The 23,243-nt window shown below is 36.1% G+C and overlaps 1 protein-coding gene across 1 annotated transcript; it reads left to right on the top strand.

Moving 5' to 3' along the window:
• The first annotated feature begins 6,722 nt into the window (after positions 1-6,722).
• On the top strand, positions 6,723-22,119 carry LOC121407223 (blastula protease 10-like). The gene is made up of 8 exons (XM_041598190.1): positions 6,723-7,092; positions 9,748-9,961; positions 10,969-11,180; positions 11,965-12,168; positions 18,584-18,946; positions 19,269-19,599; positions 19,897-20,125; positions 21,382-22,119. Exons 1-8 carry the CDS (start codon positions 6,964-6,966, stop codon positions 21,512-21,514), a joined length of 1,815 nt encoding a protein of 604 aa, XP_041454124.1. The 5' UTR covers positions 6,723-6,963; the 3' UTR covers positions 21,515-22,119.
• Positions 22,120-23,243: the final 1,124 nt, after the last annotated feature.

The raw sequence follows: 23,243 nt of genomic DNA, 5'->3' as shown, positions 1-23,243 counted from the left end.
CTTTCTTTAACAGGTTCCTTTTCTGGTCAGTATGTTTAAGCTCGCGTTTTGCGCTCGTGTTAATTCTTTAGTTAGATGCACATCTTTTTAATGACAGCAGAAATCTGCTCGGATTTTTAAAAACTAATTTTCATTTTTTATTGAAATAACCTAAAGTTTAGCTTGTGATTCACGCTCGCAACACCTCGCAATAATGCCATTTTAATAATAACTGACCACAAAAAACGTTATACAACTTCACCTTTGAATTTGTTTTACCAAGCCGCTCGCTCATTATACTCTCTCCCGAAAAATAAAGCCTAAATATACATTTTGCCATAATAAGAAGTCACTTCAAAAAAGTTATTTCCTACTTAATCACTATCAAACAGACAATGACTTCAAGCAGATGATAATCTTAAGGTGAAAATATCACCACAGTCCCAATTTTGACGTATGAGTTTCATTTTTTGGCTTTACCCCCAACGAAAATTCGTTCGGCCGCCCTTGCCTTCCCATCCTCATATGATAATTGAACGGCAACAGTGTCCCCCGCCCCTCCCCTTGCCTCTGCCTCTGCTTTCCCGGTTTTCATTTTTCGGATTAACGAACCTTATTTTGTTTTCGGATTAACGAACCTTATTTTGTTTTCGGATAAACGAACCTTATTTCGTTTTCGGATTAACGAACCTTCGGAAAAACGAACCTTATTTTGTTTTCGGATTAACGAACCTTATTTCGTTTTCGGATTAACGAACCTTCGGAAAAACGAACCTTATTTCGTTTTCGGATCAACGAACCTTCGGAATAACGAACCTTTTTTCGTTTTCGGATTAACGAACCTTCGGAACAACGAACCTTATTTCGTTTTCGGATTAACGAACCTTCGGAACAACGAACCTTATTTCGTTTTCGGATTAACGAACCTTCGGAACAACGAACCTTATTTCGTTTTCGGATTATCGAACCTTCGGAATAACGAATCGTCGGAATTACGCCACAAATGTTCGGATTAACGAACCCTTTTTCGTTTTCGGATTAACGAACATCGAGGTATAGGCAATTTACGTGTTTCGGAATTACGAACCTTCGGAATAAAGAACCTTCGGAATTACGAAGCTTCGGAAATACGAAGTGTAACCGGTGTCACATCCCCACTTTCCCCTTTCTTATGTTATTACATGAAATAATAAATGTTTAATTATTTCATACATGTGTAAATGATGTGTCTCCATTATGATGAAATAAGTTGCGGCAATAAATAACCAATGCACTTAATCAGTTGTCAATCCAATTGTTTTAGTTCTTGGTAGAAAAATTTTGAATAAACCTCATTTCATATAATAAAGTAGAAGTGAGGATATAGCATCATCAGCCCACCTCAGGAATATTTATAAAGACATGCCTAGAACTGTTTCACCGGAATAATGCAAATCTTTAAAATTCAATAACTTCGTTATTTGTTACCCGATTTTGATCAAACTTTCATCATTTTAATGCTTTGTAAATTTTACTCTGTTTATTGAGATATGAATATCTCCAGCCTGGACCATCCCTTTTATCCACGTATCCCCTAAAGATGCCAGCCCATATATCATATTCATAAACAAAAATCAAGGGCTAACCTGAAGCTATGCTTGTTTTGTTTTATTGTTTGTTTTTTGCTCGCCTGTATATCAATAGTTGATTCGATGCCGTCGCTTTTCCGACAGCGTTTTCGACAACATTCAGTTTTTAAAATGTCATTCATAACTCTGAAATGGATTTATTTCATGACACTTGAGCATAAGGGCGATTGCAAACAAAAGCGGAAATTTTCTATACAAAAATATATTGGCTCTATTTGAGATCTGGATACTTTTCTTCAATTAAAACCCATATGGAAGATCATAAATACAAAGGGGGAGGGGTCATAATTAGCCTTGATTTTTTTTTCTTATGCATCTTATAGGGGAATCCGAATCATACAAAAAAAATGTATACATGGGACTGCATATATATTTATTTTACTCTAATTTCAATTTAACAGAAAACATTTTTTTCAGTTGGATAATATGAAGGTCATCATATTAAACCATATTAAAAGAATATTCTCAAATTAAAGTTGCGGAAAGGTTGAAAATGTGGTGCCGGACAAGTGCAATACGACTGACCAGAGTTTTTCTAGCCACAAGAGAACACGAAGTTGCTGCCCAAATTCAAATGTCTTATTTGAGGCTTCTTTATGTAAGCAATATTTTGCAGGTATTGAAATCGGTAAAAAAGTTTTGCTTTGAACGAACAATTAACAAGTATTCAGTTACTTTTCCATGTTCTTTTTGTGTAATGCCACTGACCGATTATGAGGGATATGGTGTCCACAATATACAGCATACAACCTTTCTGGGCGGGCATTTCCAATTAGTCAATTTTCTATGCACACGAGACAGGAATGCATACCGCTCATTGGCTAAGAGTTTTGCGTGCCTGTGCCTTTAATCATGCTTTCAAACTACAAGCTGAATCGCTCATCCGCTGTGCTCTACAAGACTGAAAAGAAAATTCACCAAGATGTTCCTCCTAGTGCAGCAAGCTTCATCACCTTTAACAAGGAACGATTTAAGACTTCTTGGTAAATATTCTGTACTAAATAATTAGTATAATTTGTAATAATTGTCATGAATCAACCTCTCAGTCTTTACACATCTCTGCGACTTGCTCTCTTATATAGACAACCACATGCAGGGGCGGCGGAACGTATTTTCGTTGGGGGAGGGAGCAAAGCCCAAAAAATGCAAAATTTGCATTTTTATGCAAACGGATATTTCACCATAATAATATGAGATCATCTGCATTAAGTAGCTGTGTGTTTTGTAGTTATTAAGTTGAGCAAAACCTTTTTTGAGGTGGTTTCTCATTGATATATATATTAAGGCTTTAACTTTATTTTTCCGCGAGCGAGCAAGCGGCTTGGAAAAAAAAATCAAATCTGAAGTTGTGAAATTCTCTTTTTGTCAAATATGTCGCTTATTACTGTAAAAAGGGCATCCTCGCTAGATGTTGCGCGCGCGAATAGCGAGCTCAAACTTTAGGACATTTCTAAGACATGAAATTGAACACTCCGATCAGTTTTTGTCTCACCTGCATAGCAGAGTGAGAATATAGGCGCCGCTTTTCCGACGGCGGCGGCGGCGTCAACATCAAATCTTTACCTGAGGTTAAGTTTTTGAAATGACATCATAACTTAGAAAGTATATGGACCTAGTTCATGAAACTTGGCCAAAAGGTTAATCAAGTATTACTGAACATCCTATTAGAGTTTCATGTCACATGACCAAGGTCAAAGGTCATTTAGGGTCAATGAACTTAGACCATGTTGGAGGAATCAACATCGAAATCTTAACCTGAGGTTAAGTTTTTGAAATGTCATCATAACTTAGAAAATATATGTACCTAGTTCATGAAACTTGGACATAAGGTTAATCAAGTATCAATGAACATCCTTCATGAGTTTCACGTCACATTACCAAGGTCAAAGGTCAATGAACTTTGGCCGAATAGGGGGTATCTGTTGAATTACCATCATAACTTTGAAAGTTTATTGGTCTAGTTCGTTAAACTTGGACATTAGAGTAATCAAGTATCACTGAACATCCTGTGCGCATTTCAGGTCACATGACCAAGGTCAAAGGTCAATGAACTTTGGCCGAATTGGGTGTATCTGTTGAATTTCCATCATAACTTTGAAAGTTTATGGATCTGATTCATGAAACTTAGACATAATAGTAATCAAGCATCACTGAACATGTTGTGCAAGTTTCAGGTCTCACGATTAAGGTCAAAGGTCATTTAGGGTCAATGAACTTTGGCCATGTTGGTTTTTTTGTTCAATAACCATCATATCTCTGTAAGTTTATTGGTCTAGTTCATAAAAGTGGACATAAGAGTAACCATGTATCACTGAACATCTTGTGCGAGTTAGAGTAGTTTTCAAAGTCAGCACTGCTGCTATATTGAACCGCGTGATGCAGGTGAGACGGCCAGAGGCATTCCACTTGTTATCATGAAAAGGTTGTGTATCGTATAGAACTAATGCGAGCACGAAGCGCGAGCTGGAATTTAATATACTGACCAGAAAAGAGACTGATAAAGACTGCGTTTAGTGATTGATGAATGGGATACATATCTCACCACTCTAATAATGCGAGCGCGAAGCGCGAGTTGAAAATTTGTGATTTTCCAACCTGAAAACTGGACATTCTAAGCACTTTTTGTAACCAAGAATAGAATGAGTAACTTAATAAATAATTAATGCGAGCGCAAAACGCGAACCAGAAATTTGGGATATTAAAACTGGACATTCTAAGTATTGTATAACCAAGGACAGAATAAGTACCATACTAAAATAAAATAAAAAACATCAATGCGAGCGCGAGCCCCAAAAAATGTGATTTTCTAACCTAAAATGTATCATGTCTTAGTTCAAAAGGATATTTCACTTTGAAAAAGGGCACATTGTTTTCATTAAAAAAGGCACTTTCCATTTTGAAAAAAGGGCATTTTTATATTTTTTTTATTTTTTATTTATTTATTTATTATTTTTTTTTTTTTGGGGGGGGGGGGCAATCCCCCCTGGTTCCGCCGCCCTTGCACACATGTATTAATCTATGCACGTTAACCACATACTCCATACTTTGACATTTTCTCGCATGTGCAATAGGCTGGCAATGTATAAACAGCCGTTCTCAAAGGCCTCTCAATGCACACATTTTATCCCATCACTGGAAAGTCTCGCATTTCTCCCCTACCGAGCAAGAATCGGTGGTTAAAGGGTCATCTGCATCAAGGAAACTTGGCTAAATAAGTTTCTCTCCAGTCTCGACTAATCTCATCTCTTTCGACAAGTGTCTCTTCTGACACCAATACTCCATTCTCAACTTAATCAACATTCATCTTAATTACTATTGGTCAGGCAGTGCTGCAAAAAATTATCTTTCTATCTATCTATCTATATATCTTTTTACCGTTTTTGCTGAAATGTGTGTCAAAAAGCTCAGGAGCACAAACTGCATCTTTGTAGCTGGTCCTCTATATGATTTGAAACAAACTTTGTGACTTCCAATACAAAAAGAATTGAAGAAATATAATTTTGCATTTATTCTGCTTTAGAATTTTTTCTGTTATGAAAAAAGGACGAAGTGCCAGTTTTTTTCGGGCAAGTTTGCAATATCATTCGAATTCTCTTGAGTGATTTTTAAAACTTCTTCACCATGTTTATCCTGCTCGATTAACAAGCGCAGACACCAACGTCTAAACACTACACTCAAGAAGGAGCAAACAAACACTCTCATAAGATTCAAATCCCACTCCAAAATGACTGGTACCTCGTCTCACTCTGAGAGGAGTGTGATTAGGAACCAGATTAGCTCTTACATTTTTTTCATTTTGTGATACATTTCAAACATTTCTACTACTATTTCTATTACTACTTTACTTTGCAGAGAATGTCAAAGAAGATGGATCTTGATCGAAGAGGAATAATCCACGACTATTCCCAGCGATCATGGAACAGGCAATGATGATACACCGGAATTATAATTATAATTTAAAAATGCATCTACTGATTAGTTTTCTCTCATTTTAGAAATAGATTTTGACGTGTTAACTTGTGCTGTGTAGCTACGAAAGTGATGGATATCGGTATATATTAGAGATAAAAAAGTACCCGATGGTGACAGGATGGTATGAAAAATAATTTTAAGGGTATGGATGTACCACAGTGGATATAGTGCGGCCTATAATGATCAGCAATATCTTTATTTCAATTTGGAAATAAATAGGGGTATCTCTATATGCTACAGTAATAATAAGTAAGGTGTCAGCGTAGTTTTGCTAAGTATAATTTAATGATATAAAACAATAAGATGTGGTACTAACTAAGAATGGGAAATTATCATATCTTGATAAAGTGAGTTGTTTTAGATGGCGATTTGGATCTTGATAAATTTTAAGAAATTATTTAAGTTAGTAAACGGTTTGCCATTTGTCAGTCTTGTCTTTTATTATTATACTAGTGTAACTTCGTCCAACTATCTCACCATCTATTTTCTTATAAAAAATAGTTTGGCAATATAATTTTTTTAATAAACTCTAAATGTTTTCTTGCTTTTCATTCTCGGAAAGAAACGTAATAACTTTAATCAGTTTCCCAAAATGGAAGAAAATGGAACATTAATCTTGGGTCTACAGTTTGGTTCATATATTCGGCTCATTCTTTAAAGCTATGAGGAGGAATCGGGGCAAACAAAATAATGAAAACTTCTATATCAACCGCAGAAAATCGAGATAAATTATTCCAAAATAGCAAAGAATGAATACTCTTTTGTTTATAGGCGTGTCCACTTCTCTACAAAAGAAGACCAATTGAAATGGTATAGTCGAAAGTTATAATGTTCAAATATGGGCATTCAATACTCACAGACCGATAACGTCATTCAATAAAAGGAGAACCCCGATAGCCTAGCGAGTGAGTGGTCCGGTTCTTGTTATTTTCCCGCTGTCCGTAAAGATTGCATTATTATTCAAATTAAGAGTGTGACGTAAACCCTTCTTTCCCATTCTTCTCGCCAGAGGATAGGCTGAACAGGTTTGCCTTTTACTCATGAATATGCATGATTACTTCTTGAAGGAAGAAACGGTTTTGGTTCACTGAATCGGAGACCTGAGTCATCCCATTCAACCCTTCTAAACCTGCGAGAGTATAGGTGTTTCGGCCAAATACCATGCCGGTCTTTCGAAGTTACATAAAAAAAATTATAAATTTTTTTATAATAGTTATTCTACAAGACCAAGAAAAAAAATTCTGAAAATTTATTACACTTTGTCACGTGAGAAGTGCAACTGTAGATTTTGTCATTCACACAAGGAGAGGCATCTTTACGAAGCTACCCTCAAATTATTTTTTATCACACGAATGCGTGTATTAATCAGACTATTTTAGTGATAATGACAGTAAGTGAAATGAGTAGAATTATTCTGCTGTTAATCATCTGTTCGACTATTGTACCAGACTGCTATGGCGCACCTGCTGTGGAAAAAGATCTACAAAGAGAACGCCGTGGCGCTGATGATGAGGTGAGTTCAACGTCATTTTCTCTATGGAGTCTTTTTTTTAGTTTGTTAAACAATATTACGCAATGTGCTGGATCCCCTCCTAAATTAGGATTTACTCCAAAATAATAAATTACGTAACTGACCATTTTCTGAAGAAAGTGCTGTAAAACTGACACCAATTGGTGTTAATAGAGGACCACACCCTGAGGTGTTAAAACTACACCCTAAAGATTGAACATAACACCAAAGAGTAAATGTAACAACCAAAGGAGTTGTCATAACACCTGTAGGTGTAAAACTAACACCACCAATTTAACACCGTGTAAAATATCTGGTGTGGTCCTCGGTGTACAGCGGTTAACACCAGAGTTTTTGCTGTGTGTGCGTTAACTGATTCTATCTTTTTTTTCAAAATCGACATGGCTATCGATATATTTTCGATTTTCGTAGTTATACCATGTGTTCTGTGATAATTTTATATAGGCCTACACATAAATGTTAATGGTATAGATTTGAGGAGAATTTCTACCATTTCTCCAACCCCCCCAAAAAAAGCGCAACTCTTTCTAATTGATGTTCACTCAGCCGTTGAAGTAGGTTATTGCAGAAACTGCACTTCAAAAATTTTTAAGGTAGCGACACCATTTCTGTTTATAATAATATTTTTGTTATTACAAAACTATTGGTTACACAAGTTATTTTCATTGTTATTGCGCAACGCTTTTAAATTTCCCCTATAAAGTGTGCAAAATGCTTTGAAAGGGTATATTCTCATCCTCTCTTCGAATTTTAAATGGATTTGAACTCGTAATGTCAATAGCCTATAATGATTCCGTCATGGTGGCTTATCTCCATCTGGAATGTGCTACATGTATATGACTTTGTACAAGCAGGATATAAAAAAAACACCCGCTTTTCATAATCATCAAACAATCAAATTGGATGAAAAACTTCATCTTGAAAGCAGTAAACTGCTTGAAAGTGATGAGTTTCAATTGATTTCTTTCTTTTCCCTTTTTTTCTGATTAATCACATAGATTACTTTCGCAAGGAATTCATTGTGATCTATGGAAGCATGTTGTCGAAAACGGTCCTTGTGGAAGTTCGTAGAAATAAAAATTATCTCGATCGATTAATGTGCTAAAAATTTTCATTTCGTAAAATGATGGGGAAATTATGAGATTGGGAAGACCGGTAAAGATGACCCTTATAAAAATAAGTACAACTTGTGTTGTGGTGCTGACAAAAATGTTGACCTCACTAGCGTACCTTAGGGGGGGGGGGCAGCACAACTAATGCAGGGGACGTATCCCTGCTCCCTCCCCCCATGACGAGTCACAACAGTACTGATCCAGGGACGTGTAAAATGCAATTGTGTCCCCCCTCTTTTGAAGTTGAAGACCTTTTTTTTTTTTGCTTGTCAATTTTTTCGCAGACGAAATGTCCTCCAAAAAATTGCCCCCTTTTGGAAAATCCTAGGTACGCCACTGGTTGACTTTGTATATTTTATGCCTTTTCTTTTTCGAAGAAAATGGCGATATTTGTATACAATGGAAACGAGATTCGTGTATGCCCGTGGACTGCTAACATCAAAAATATATTTAAGAAATCCATGATGATATTATTTTGAATTTGGAATCTTAGATTGTTCTATAGTCTGAAAAAAATATCAAAGACAAAATGAAAAGAAACTTATTTTTCGCGACACATTTTTTGTCAAGGTTAGACAATATCCTAGTTGAGGTTTTCATACAATGTAAATGAAAAAAAAATGTCATTCAGAAATATTTGGTTTGAAGAGGGTATATCTATCCAAGGTGGCCAAGGTGGCTGTGTGGTGAAAGGTGTGAAATAGAGTGGGTGTCATGTCTCATGATACAGTCTTCCTAACAATTCTTGGTTACCCAAACTGACGTGATATTTCATTCGAAACAACGTTAGAGCATTGATCGACCTGGAATCGGTTCCAGACCTAGGCATTTTGAATGGGGGGGGGGGGGCACAAACAATTAGCAATTGGCTCACCGCAATGACTTTGGATCCGCACCTGTATATAATTAAAAGCCATGCAAAAAGATGGGTCCTTACTACTACCGTTCCTTGACATTTTGTTCCACCTCTGGCTCTTATTCAGCAAAGGACTCAATTTGTGTCATGAACTATTTGACCAAAGAAGGATGATTCTGACTCGATAAGGGAGCGCAATCACGCATTAAAGAGTAAAAATAATTCTTAACTCCTGAAATTCAAAGGGAATCACCATGTACAATATTGGGGAGGGATGCACCCTCGATGTTTACCTATCAATCATGGGCGGCGGAGCAGAGGATGATGTCCCCCTCCCCTCCATGGATAACACCCTGCTCTGCCGCACATGTTACCTATGTTAGTCAACATAGTCCATGTGATCTTTGTTTAGACCTATATTAATAAGCAAAAAAAAAAATTCTTAGCGAATTGTAATTGATCTATTTGCCTATCGAGACGCCCACAATTGGTAACTAATATTTTGATAGATGGTTATTTTGATTTTCGTTTCTTTGAAACACACAAGAAAAACTCTTGGCATATTCGTGATACTAGGCCTCCAAATCATTTTTCTCTGTCTTTTTCTAGCAAAAATATAATTTTATTATCAAATTTTATTGATTATCATTTTTTATGTCGTATGATAAGAACGATATTCCAGCATCCCCAATGGAAGAAGAGAGCGACGGCGCCTTTCAGTCCGACATCATGCTGACAGACGAACAATGGGCGAATCTCTGGGAGATGCTTGATGATGAGCGTGTTCATGGCGACCGGAGAAGAAAGAAGAGAAAAGCAGTGATCTTTCAGCAGAGGAGATGGCCTCTGAAGACAGTACCCTTTGAGTTATCCAGTGATTCTGGTAAGTTATCAATGTGATAAACAATTTTTATCGAGTGGTTTACAGACATAGTTTTATTTTTATTTTTGTTTAGCAATGACGATAAAAAAAGTTTAGAATCTGTGGTCATTATAGAGCCCCCCCCCCCCCCCTCAATCGGGAAACCTTTTGAGCCTGCTATAATGTTTTTTTTTTCCTTGCAATTTCCATAAATGTGAACTAGCTTCTTACTAAGTGATGATTTGACCAAATGAATTCGTTTGACCAAAATAAGGATAAACTGCATGCCACGTACTGCGTCCTACCCCGTTTCCATCCTCTTTAAAGGTCAAGTCCACCCAAGAAAAAAGGTTGATCTAAACAAATAGAGAAAAATCAAACATGAATAACGTTGAAAGCTTCATCAAAATAAGAAAGTTATGACGTTTTAAAGTTTCGCTTATTTTCAACAAAATGGTTATATGCTCAACTCAGTGATATGCAAATGAGAGAGTCGATGATGTCACTCTCATGTCTTTTGATGTCACTCACTATGTCTTTTGGTTTTTTTTATTCTTGGAATTCCTACACTTTTTCATTTTTGCGCATTTGACAATTGGGACCTCCTTGCTTGAACCACAAAATGTTAAAATAATGAAAATTAACGTGTTCATGTTTAACATGACAATGACGAGAAAATCAAAATATTTCATATTTCATATAATAAAATACAAAAGAAATAGTGAGTGGGTGATGATTTGTCATCGTTCCCCTCATTTGCATACGGACCAGGATTAAGCGAAACTTCAAAATATTACAACTGTCTTATTTTACATCCAATTTTGATGAAATCTTCAGTGTTATGTTTGTTTGACTTTTCTCATTCTCATCCACTACTGCACAGTTACCCATTTATAGATTCATATTTTGTGTGAAATATAGTCTTTTCAAACTTTATTGTAATTGTCCGTATAATCAGCATATTTTCTTCAACGAGATAATGAGAATAATTAATTACAAAGAGTATGATGACATTGGCTTGTTTCCAGCCGGTGATATCGGGGTGATCATGACAGGTATGAAGCAATGGACCGATCATACCTGTATCAAGTTCCAACCTTACAGTCCAGATCAGATCTACAGTGAACTCGGGCACAATTCTAGACTCTCATTTGTGAAGGATTCCCGAGGCTGTTGGTCGTATCTCGGTCGGGTGTTCTCCGGTGCCCAGCAAATCTCAATCGGGGTGGGATGCGAATCGGTAAGAAGGGATTCCCGTATTGTTGGCTTGTATAAAGGGGCGGTACTACTGGGGAGGGGGTGTTACTTTTGTGAGCCTCTTTCTATGTTGGTCTGAACTCTCTCACAACAAGGGCCAAATGGAGGGGGGGGGCCTAAAAGAGAAAGACAGGTAAAAAAAAATGAAGAGGAAGAAGAGGGAAGAGTAATAAATATGAGTCTAAAAAGGGGGCCTTGGTTGTGTAACCCTATGACGTCACGTTTAGGGTCTTATTCTTGCCCCCCCCCCTCCCTTCTTCCGTGAAAATGCCATTGCATTGAGCCGCCATTGTTTATTTCATTTAAAATCATTTAATTTGAAAACGGAATATGAACCATCTAGAAAGTTTCCACAAAATACGAAGTCAATATAATCGAATCTATTATAGGACATTTGGGGCTGTTTCATAAATTCTTGTGACAGTTGAGACAGGCCCATCTCAAATTTTACCCAGTGTTTTTAACAAAGTGAAAACGAATTCTATAACCCTTGTCAAATTTTGACAAATATTAAACTCTGCATTCTATAAGTGTGATATTTCCAATAGTTCATAGAGATCATTTAATGATAATAATGCCTCTGAAAATCCTAAAGAATAAATATTATGTTGCTTTTTAAACCCTAAAACATAATGAGTAAATTGTGAAACCTCTTACTACAAGATCTTTATAAAAAAAAAAGATGGTCACTATACGCACAACAGTATAATTATACACGAAATTGGTGATCATATTTTTTATTGCAATCCAATATTCTCTTGACACAGCCTGGCGTCGTCGCGCACGAGATCGGCCACGCTATCGGGTTCCACCACGAGCAGTCTCGACCTGATCGCGATGACCACGTGACCATCCACTGGAACAACATCCAATCAGGGACCGAAGTGAACTTTGTTAAGTACACCACTAATCAGGTGACGACACGTGAGATCCCCTACGACCCCGGCTCGCTCATGCACTACGGCACTCATGTAAGTATTTATATTTGTTTTACTTATTGGCAAAAAGAAATCAAGAGGTAACAAATAATAATGATAATAACCATGTGCCTTGCGAGGTGAGGGCACTTTATTCCACCCTTTATATGCAATGACAATCGTTGGTCTGTGATTGTAAAAGTTACTGAAATCTATCTATTTTTCTTTCTTTGTGCTGGAGCCCCCTTGCTTCATTATTCCTTAGTTTTTGTCTCACCTGCGAAGCAGAGTGAGACTATAGGCGCCGCTTTTCCGACGGCGGCGGCGGCGGCGGCGTCAACATCAAATCTTAACCTGAGGTTAAGTTTTTGAAATGACATCATAACTTAGAAAGTATATGGACCTAGTTCATGAAACTTGGCCATAAGGTTAATCAAGTATTACTGAACATCCTATTAAAGTTTCATGTCACATGACCAAGGTCAAAGGTCATTTAGGGTCAATGAACTTAGACCATGTTGGAGGAATCAACATCGAAATCTTAACCTGAGGTTAAGTTTTTGAAATGTCATCATAACTTGGAAAATATATGGACCTAGTTCATGAAACTTGGACATAAGGTTAATCAAGTATCACTGAATATCCTGCATGAGTTTCACGTCACATGACCAAGGTCAAAGGTCATTTAGGGTCAATGAACTTTGGCCGAATTGGGGATATCTGTTGAATTCCCATCATAACTTTGAAAGTTTATGGATATGATTCATGAAACTTGGACATAATAGTAATCAAGCATCACTGAATATTTTGTGCAAGTTTCAGGTCTCATGATTAAGGTCAAAGGTCATTTAGGGTCAATGAACTTTGGCCGAATCGGGGGTATCTGTTGAATTACCATCATAACTTTGAAAGTTTATTAGTCTAGTTCATTAAACTTAGACATATGAGTAATCAAATATCACTGAACATCCTGTGCGCGTTTCAGGTCACATGACCAAGGTCAAAGGTCAATGAACTTTGGCCGAATTGGGTTTATCTGTTGAATTACCATCAAAACTATGAAAGTTAATGGATTTTATTCATGAAACTTGTACATAAGAGTAATCAAGTATCACTGAACATCCTGTGCGAGTTTCAGGTCACATGATCAAGGTCAAAGGTCATGTATGGTCAATGAACTTTGGCCATGTTGGGGTTTTTTGTTGAATAACCATCATACCTCTGTAAGTTTATTGGTCTCGTTCATAAAAAGTGGACATAAGAGTAACCATGTATCACTGAACATCTTGTGCGAGTTAGAGTAGTATTCAAAGTCAGCACTGCTGCTATATTGAACCGCGTGATGCAGGTGAGACGGCCAGAGGCATTCCACTTGTATCATTTATCTTTCTTGAAATACAGTTTCCGTGTTTGCTCTACTATACTCTCCGTATATTCTCTCGTTTTTATATGTGTGCCTTTAATTTAATGAATTCACGCATTATATAAATCAAAATTATAACAAGCCTGTCTTCTCAGCTGGTCTCTTTTTGTTTCATTTTCTTCTTTTTTAGCATACACCCAATATTCATACTTTTAATGCTATATTTAAGAAATGGCGATATTTTTTTTTTTTTTTTTTTTTTATGATGGGTAATTAGAATAATTTGATTTGATTTATTTATTTCCACATTCCAATAAGCATATACAAGAGTAATCATTTTTTCTTAGCATAACAAGCAAATGATATAATTAATATATACATATAGGCCTATACAATCTGATTTGAATATATCTTTACCTGATAATTTTCTCTTTTTTTATAATTGTAAAAAAAATAAAATAGCAGAAAAAAATGATATATATATATACATATACCAACATAATACATTTGAAATGTGGGAGACCTTCATCTTAAGCTTAGAGCTTGAAATTGATGAAGGCCTCAAGAGGAAAAGGGAAAGAAAATCAGACAAACAGTGCAATAATAACAGGTATCTTTACCCAGGGAAGCCACTTCCGTTCTGAAAACTGTTCTCCCAGTAGGCCCTGCTATTATCATGGGTGCATGTAATTGTGGGTTCATGATAATCATAATAATGGTAACAATGATATGATCATAATTATGATAATCTATTCACGATAATGACGGTAACATTAATGATAATAATCACTAAGACAGTAAAGAGCAATATGAAATACAGCATTTATTTTTAGCCATCGGTGGCGATTCTGCTGTGCAGAGGGTTAGGGAGAAAAAGAATGGTAACGGTTGGTTAATATTTTTTGTTCTCTTTTCAAAATATTTTTTCTAGCGACAAATTAAAGGTCAAGTCCACCTCAGAAAAATGTTGATTTGAACCAATAGAGAAAAATCAGACAAGCACAACGCTGAAAACCCCATCAAAATCGGACGCAAAACAAGAAAGCCACATGACATTTGAAAGTTTCGCCCACCTTCAACAAAACAGCTACACGAACGAGCCAGCCACATCCAAATGAGAGAGTCCATGACGTCACTCACTCACCATCTCCTTTGTTTTTTTATTATTGTTTGAATTATACAATATTTCAATTTTTATAAATTTTACGACCAGGCCCTCCCTGCCCGAAGCACAAAATGCCAAAACAATGGAACTCCACGTGTTCAGGGAGGAACGAAACCCCATTCCACACGACAATGGCGAGAAAATCAAAATATTTCATATTTCATATAACAAAATACAAAAGAAACAGTGAGTGAGTGACGTCATCAACTCTCCCACCCGGATGCAACTGGCTCGCTCATACAACCGTTTTGCCGAAAACAAGCGAAACCTTAAAATGCTACAACTTTCCTATCCTACATCCGACCCCGATGAAATTTTCAGCGCTATGCCTGTTGAATTTCTCTCTTTTTACTCAAATCAAGTTTTTGTTGGGGTGGACTTGTCCTTTATTTTTTTTTTCTTTTCCTCGTGTCAGAGGTTTTTTATTCATTCAATTGCCAAGTTAACATGTATTAACATCCAGGCCCATCCAGGGTCTTAGAGATAACATCCGAGATGTCGTCTAAAAGAATTTCATATTTAAACACATGCCATATAGAACAACTGTTGTATGGTTTACCTTGAAAATAATTAATCATATACATCAAATAGATTGCATATTGAGCATACACAAGGACTATATTTATATCTGTTGCCTTTTCATGTGTGAAATCAAAACCAACTATTAATAATTTTTCGTTTAATATAATTTTTTCTTTAAACATTAAATTAATCAAATCCACAATACGTTTCCAGAAAAGCTTTACGCTTGGGCACTCTAAAACAACATGAACAAAAGATTCTGTTGTTTTACAGAAAATACATAAGTTGTCTGTTACAATTTTCCACCTCCACAAGTTGTATCTAAACGGTAAAATCCTGTGAAGAGTTTTGAAGTTGAGTTGCTTTATTTTATTGTTTTTCAACGTCTTAAACTTAAATTTCAATGTGTCTTTCCAGTCAAAATCAATTGCAAGGTTCAATTTACCTTCCCAGAATGTTAAAGCAGCCGGTTCTCTTTTATTAAATTCACACAATAAACTATAAAAATTGCGAGACTTCATTGATCGAAGTCTAATAAAATCAAGCGTTCTAATTTCGAATACGTCGCTTCCGTATTGTGAATTTGTTTCATCGTTATCTGCATAATTTATGTCTAGAATTCTTTCGATCCAAATTTTTGGTATCGCATTTTTCAGTTTCGAATACATAAAGTCAATTAACAAAGAATTTAAGCCAAGCACTCGACAAATATGTTCTCTTGGCAGAAATCGTCCATTTTCTACAATGTCATTAATCGTTATAATACCTTTTTCAAACCATTTTTTAAAAAATAAGGGTTTTCTATCATGTGTGATATTACTATTATACCACAAAACTTGATTTTTAACATTAACAATATCTGGAAACTGAATATACTTAAGTTCACTCCAAGTTATGAGACAGTCTATATAAAAGTCGGGTACCTTTTGTTTTACGCACAACTTCAACATATCTTTACTGAAACAATTTGTTTTCAAAATTAATAAAAAAGGACAAATTTTTTCAATCCAATATCTAAACATGAACTTCCACGGTACATCATTATCATTTTCAAAGAATCTACTCAACCATGATAAATGTAAGGATTGGAATTTAGATTTCAGATCTATCATTCGCAGTCCTCCTCTTGTAATATCATTAATCAAGACTGCTCTCTTGACTTTTTCTCGTTTTGAATTCCATAAAAAATTATACATCAGTTTATTGAGATCAACAATTAGCTTCTGGGGGATGGGTAACACAGAGGCAACATAAACAAATTGAGAAATTACTAATGATTTAAGAATCAAAACTTTACCATAGTAAGTTAAATTTCTCATTTTCCAAAAATTTAAAATTGATTTAACTTTTTGAAGTTTCATAAACCAATTCAGTCGTTCAGACTCTTTTTTATCACTTGTTAGATACATTCCTAAGTACTTGACAGGTTCATCATTCCATTTAATACCTTCAATGAATGCGTGTTGTTGTTGCATAGTGACAGCATTTGTTTTCATCACATTTAGGCTTGGCCCAGCAAATAAACCAAAACGTTTTACTTCTCCAAGACATAAGTTGGCAGATTGAATGTTGTTTAAAAAGAGAACAGTGTCATCTGCAAGTTGTGATATCTTAAATTCTTTTGAAATACCAGTTTCAGTAGATACTACAGTAATACCACTGATATCAATATTCTGCCTTATCTTTAATGCCATAATTTCAACCACAAGAATAAACAATAGAGCCGACAGAGGGCAACCCTGTCTAATTCCTCTTTTTATTTCAAATTTTTTCGAAATCCAACCATTATTCATGACACTCCCTCCAACATTTGCGTAGAGGACCTTAATCCATGTAATAAAAGATTCTTTGAATTTAAGTTTGTATAATATTTGAAATAAGAACTGATGGGTAACCGTATCGAAAGCTTTTCGAAAATCAAGAAAAAGAAAAATGCCTGGGTGATTATTATATTCACAATATTTAATAATATCTTTAACCAAACGTAGATTTTGCATAGAAGAACGCTGTTTTAAATAACCTGATTGATCAAAAGAAATCAATTTATCTATAACACCTCTTAATCTTGTACACAATACTTTTGCTGCAATCTTATAATCAGTGTTGAGCAATGATATTGGTCTCCAGTTATCTAGACATTGTTTATCACCTTTCTTGTAAAGCAAAGTTAAAATAGCTAATTTCTGAGTTTCTGATAACTGTTTTTTAATAAAACCTTCATTAACACTATCTATTATAAGGGATTTAACATCGTCCCAAAAATACTTTAAAAATTCAACAGATAAACCGTCACTACCTGGCGACTTATTGTTTTTCATAGAAAATAAAGCATTACGACATTCTTCTTCAGTAAGTATACCTTCGCATGACAATGCTTCTTGTTCTGTTAACGTAGGTAATATAGTTGAATCTAAATAGTCATCAATATCAGACGATTCAACTTCATTGATTGTTTTAGAGTACAAACGTTTATAATATTGAAATATTTCTCCAAGAACAGATTCCTGGTTTGTAATAACCCTTCCATTCTTTTTAATAGAATTAATTTCTTTTCTCTTTCCGTTTCTCTTTTCACTTTCAAAAAAATATTTGGTTGACTTTTCACCATGCTCCATCCACTTTTGTCTGGATCTGATGAAAGCTCCTTTGCATTTATATGTTAACCATTGGTCTAGTTGAATTTTTGTTCGTTCTAATTCAGCTTTATTTTCATTAGATGGGTTTTCATCAGTCTTATAAATCATTAAATCGAATTCAGATTGTAATTTTTTAAAAGTTTCATTATTTTCTTTCTGTTTTTGTTTCGAATACTTGATTGTGTATTCTTTAATTTTTATTTTACACATATCCCATTTCATTTGAGGATTCATAATTACATTTTCCAATATAAATTTTTTAATCAAACTTTTCACATTTTTCGTATAATAATCGTCTTTTAATAACGAATTATTCATTTTCCATAAGCCACATCCTTTTCTAGGACTATTAGTTGTCAATGGCGATATGACTTTATTACATTATATATGTATTTTACAACTGCAAGCTCATTTTTGTTGTTGATTTTTATATTGAATCTCTGTATTTCTGATTTGTATATTGAAAATTGATGAGAAATGAAATAAACCAAACCGATAAATTCAAATCTATCTGTATGCCTATCCCTTGGTGTTTCTCAGTCCATATTCTACAACAGTGCTGCAAATATCTCAAACCGTACAGATGAATAGAATTTCATGAAACTGTAGGAAATAAACGCACACTAATAGAAGACGTTTATCTATCTAGGTATATATAAACCATGTAATTAATGATAAATAGTTTCTGTTCTGCATTTTCACTCTTATTGACACTAAAATAAGTTCATATAAATTTTCTTATATATTCCTTTAACACTTTACAATCCTATCTCCTTCCACCAGTACTTCTCCAAAAATGGATTTCCAACAATCACCACGAAAGATCTTTCCAAACTTGGCCTACTCGGCAACCGCGATTACCTCAGCTTTCTCGACATCAAACTCGCTAACATCATCTACAAATGCAACGAGGAGTGCACTACGGAAATCGTGTGTCTCAATGATGGTTACCAGGGGCCTAACTGCAACTGCGTGTGCCCACCGGGTTTCAGCGGGACCTTCTGCCACCAAACAGGTGGCCCAGTAGATCCCGTGGGCCCTTCTGAAGAATGTATGCACACATACACTGCTGCCTACGGCGAGATCAAATCTATTAACTACCCCGGGAATTATGACGACCTGTTTGATTGCAGCTATCGCATTCAGGTAAAAGGCGAACATTGCAACATTCTGTTCATTTTTATTTTTGTTAGTGTTGAAAGGGTTTGGACTTCGGAGTAAGCCAGATTGCAGATTCTAATGATGAAATTGAATATTTCTGAGAGGATTATGTAATGAGACTGCCCACACACAACGAGATGCACCTCGTTATATTCCTCGACAAACTTATCAAACTCCACCGATGATTCACAATGTGGGGGTAGGGAGAGCTAGTTAATCGCTCTATCCATCTCTTTTCCTGTTTCGCTTATTTGCGATTATGCAGAGTAATTGATTGAAACAAAACATTTTCTAATCGTCATTTTAGGGAGGGCAGGGGTCGTCGATCTCGCTCGTGTTCAGTGATTTCGACTTCGAGGACCATGAAAACTGCGAATACGACTACCTCAACATCCGATCTGGTGACAACGACCTGACAGGAAATACTTTCTGCGGCAGTGAGCGTCCACCTGCATTCTATACACAGAACAGCGAGATGATTTTGAAATTTCATTCTGACCCTTACGTCAACGGTCGTGGATTCCGTGCGACCTATAACATCATCGGTCCCCTTGTCGGAGAGGAATCAACGACTGTTCCAACGACCACGGCCCAGACAACAACACAGATGACCACGACTACCGAAGGAGAGGGTGGAGGTATGTAAACTGATTATTAAAATTAATGATATGAACAATATATGTCTAAGCTTGCGATCTGCTTGACTCTTTAGAAAATGTTTACCCTAATCACTACATTCAGAATTATAGGAAATGTTTGATATGAAAATTATTCGTCTATTAATTTGTGCTAGGAGTGCACTTTTTACACTCTGATAGTATTGATCCGGCCAGATCGATCTTCCCGCCGTTAAACATTCATTCCAAGGTATTGTTTTCAAACAATCATTCATATCTGTCTTTTATTGCCCCCCACCCCCTTTTGTTTTCACCCAGAGTTCGTCGGTTCTTGCGGTGGATATTTTTCAGCTCTGACTGGCACTTTGGCTTCTCCGAACTATCCGGCCGACTACTCGAACAACGCTGTCTGCTACTACACCATGGTTGCTCCCGCTGGTCGTCGCATCGAGCTCACTATTCACCACCTGGACGTCGAACCCTCGACCGAGTGTGAGGGCGATTACGTCATTGTGAATCCGGGCAGCGGGATTGAAGTCTTAATGAGGTAAGCTTCTACAGGCCCGAGCAGCTTTTAACTGTTTTTTTTAATAATGCATATAGTACTTTCACTTGTTCGGATGCAAGACAAAAGAACAATGTATATAAAATGCCTCGTTCTCGCCGGGCCGACCGTGCCGTGAATCGAACCCCGAACCACATGTATATGGTGTAGTCAGGCACCTTCGACCCCAGGGACCGTTTCATATAGCTTTTCGTAAGTAACCATCGCCAATGAATATACCATTTTCCATAAGAAAGGATCACCTTTCGTTCTCAAAATCGCTCTTAAATTGCGAACAGCTTTATGAAACACCCACCGACCTCATGGAACTGGTTCACTTAAACAATACTTACGACGATTTCAGTATAGCGTCATCTATAGACTATGGACTAATAGGGACGTTCCAAACAACAGTACACAAACAAATCGCTGAATATTTCATCAAAATCGGACAAGGATTAACAAAGCTATATTTCCATTGTTTCGATGAGCAATCTGATGATGACATATCCCCAATTTATTGTTCTTTTTGTATTTCATTATATGAAAATAGGTTTATTCAAATATTTTCTACCTAGAACTTAAAACTTAACAATTGGATTGAAAACTGATTTAGTGCATTAGATATTCATCGCTGCAACTTACTTCATTACAAGGGATTCATATCAGTCACACAAGTAGGAAAAATTAAATAATAATGATTTCATGTGATAACGTAAGAAAGAGGAAAGTGGGGATGTGTCATCTTCAGCCTATATACCTCATGAATATTCATGACGAAGTCCATTATAATTATTTTCACAAAATATTGCTTTACTTTAAATTCAATAACTTGTTATTTGTCATCCGATTTTGATGAAAATTTTCAGCATTTTGCTCTGTGAATTTTATGCTATTTATTCAGATCTAAATATATTCAGCACGAAGTATCCTTTTAGAGATTTTCACTATGGTTGCTTGTGGAGATGTCCTGACAAGGAGGAGCGGGGGTGGATATGTGAGTCAAATATAATGTTGATATCCCAGCCCTCCAAGCACTCACTGGAAACAATTATTATTTTGAAAAAAAATATTAGAGGCAAATTGGGAATAAAATTATAATACACGTACGGTCCTGCCAACCATGACCATCGATTCTGCCGTTTATTGGGATTCAATATTCAAATTTCAACCAGTAAAATGCTTCTTTTATGTCGATTTTGATACTGCTGAACATCATTATTTACAATTCGCTGTATGTTTCCTTTGATTACTCGCAGGGTCTGTGGGTCTCAGGCGCCAGGCGGTACCTTCATTTCTTTACAGAACTGGCTTCAAATTCGATTTAGGTCTGATTCCTCTGGCACACGCTCAGGATTCACAGCCTCATATCGCACCGTAGATATCATCTAATCATGGCATCTAACTCTGGTCCCCGCTCTGGTCCAGGTGGACGTTTCATGAAGATGTTTGTTGGTTATGTACGACTGATTACACGACTAAATGATATATCCCCATGTATGGCTGACTCGCCGCCTAAGAACAAAGTCCAATCGTTTGTAAAGTCACTCGTAACTTTACAAAGAGCTTATGGAAACCAGGCTATGGTGCCCCTAAGAAAAAAAAGGAACTTACAGGACTGAGGAAGATGCTGGATATAATTATGAAAGCTGGGAGACTTGATTTCGTGCTTACAGATTGATGGAAGTTATTGAGAAGCTGACTGGCATACCGAATATTGTGCTATATTCAGATTGTGCGGAGTTTGGAAAAGAGAATAACTTGTTTGCTATTTATAAGAACAGGGGCGGCGGATCGAAATTGGAAGTGGGGTGGCACAGGGAGGTAAAGGGCACTTCGTATTTTGAAAAGTGCATCTTACAACCAAATACGATAAAATTAAATTAGAATATCTACCCCACTCTTAGATGTCTCAAATAATAATCAAAAGTCGTTAACAAGAAAACGGTATCAGGCGCTTATTCTTATCAAAGGATACGGGTGCACACCGTAAATCCCCCCCCAAAAAAAAGGTTTATGGCAGAGAGAGATTACGGGCGCCGCTTTTCCGACGGTGGCGACAACGTATGGTTAATTTTTTTAAATGACATAACTTAGAAAGTGTATGGACCTAGCTCATGAAACTTGCACATAAATGTCATGAAGTATTATTATTGAACGTCCCGATCGAGTTTCAGATCAAATGACTAAGGTCAAAGGTCATTTAGGGTCAATGAAAATTGGGCATTTTTGGGGTATTTGGTGAGTTACCATCGTAACTTTAAGTTTATGGATATTCCGTGTGAATAAAAAAAATGACACCTTACAAAATCCCCAAACTAGGAAATATTATATGACATGAATGCATAAGTATTATAATGGCATGATAGAGTATCTTCTCTCAAATAATTTATTACCACAATGGTATTAAATCACTCTTGGATAATCATTTGGTATTCTTTGCAGTGATGTAAATTTTGATTTGCGCCAAAGCAAGGCATGACTGCAGTGGATGAACACTTGTCTACATGCCAGTGATGTCAATCCTACTTGAGTTGATTAACATAATTTGCAAATCCCTTTTCAATGAAATTAACTTGTGAATTGATACTAAAGAGTGTTAATAAACAATTATAATGCAAATTACTGATAAAGCGTTTTGAAGTGGATTTTACTGCAACCCTTATAGGATAATGACACCATTGACATAGCAGTCATGCCTTACTTTGGCGCAAATAAAAATTTAAATCAATGCAAAGAATATTTCCTGATAATCAAGCGTTAACACATGCCATATAAATATGGCATCAAATTATGTGGAAGCTATACTCTTTCATGTCGTATAGTATACAATAATTATTTGTTCATGACTTACTTTTTTCCTTAAATTTGGGATTTGTGTGGTGTCTAACTTTTTGTTTGTTTTTCACTCACCGTGCATTGAAATGTGGACAGAGGAGTTTTCCAGTATCATTGCTCATCTTGCACAAATAGCAGGTCACTTGATCAAGGTCAAATGTCATTAAGGGTCAATGAACGTAGTAGCATATTATTATATGAATGGTGTTTATTAAGAATATAATCATTTTGAAAGTCAGCACTGCTGCTATTGAATCACGTAATGCAGGCGAGACTGCCAAAG

The sequence above is a fragment of the Lytechinus variegatus genome, chromosome 2 (genome assembly GCF_018143015.1).
Source record: "Lytechinus variegatus isolate NC3 chromosome 2, Lvar_3.0, whole genome shotgun sequence".
NCBI classification, from domain to species: Eukaryota; Metazoa; Echinodermata; class Echinoidea; order Temnopleuroida; family Toxopneustidae; genus Lytechinus; species Lytechinus variegatus.
The sequence above is the reverse complement of the archived record's forward strand: the minus strand, read 5'-3'. Positions and strand labels throughout refer to the sequence as shown.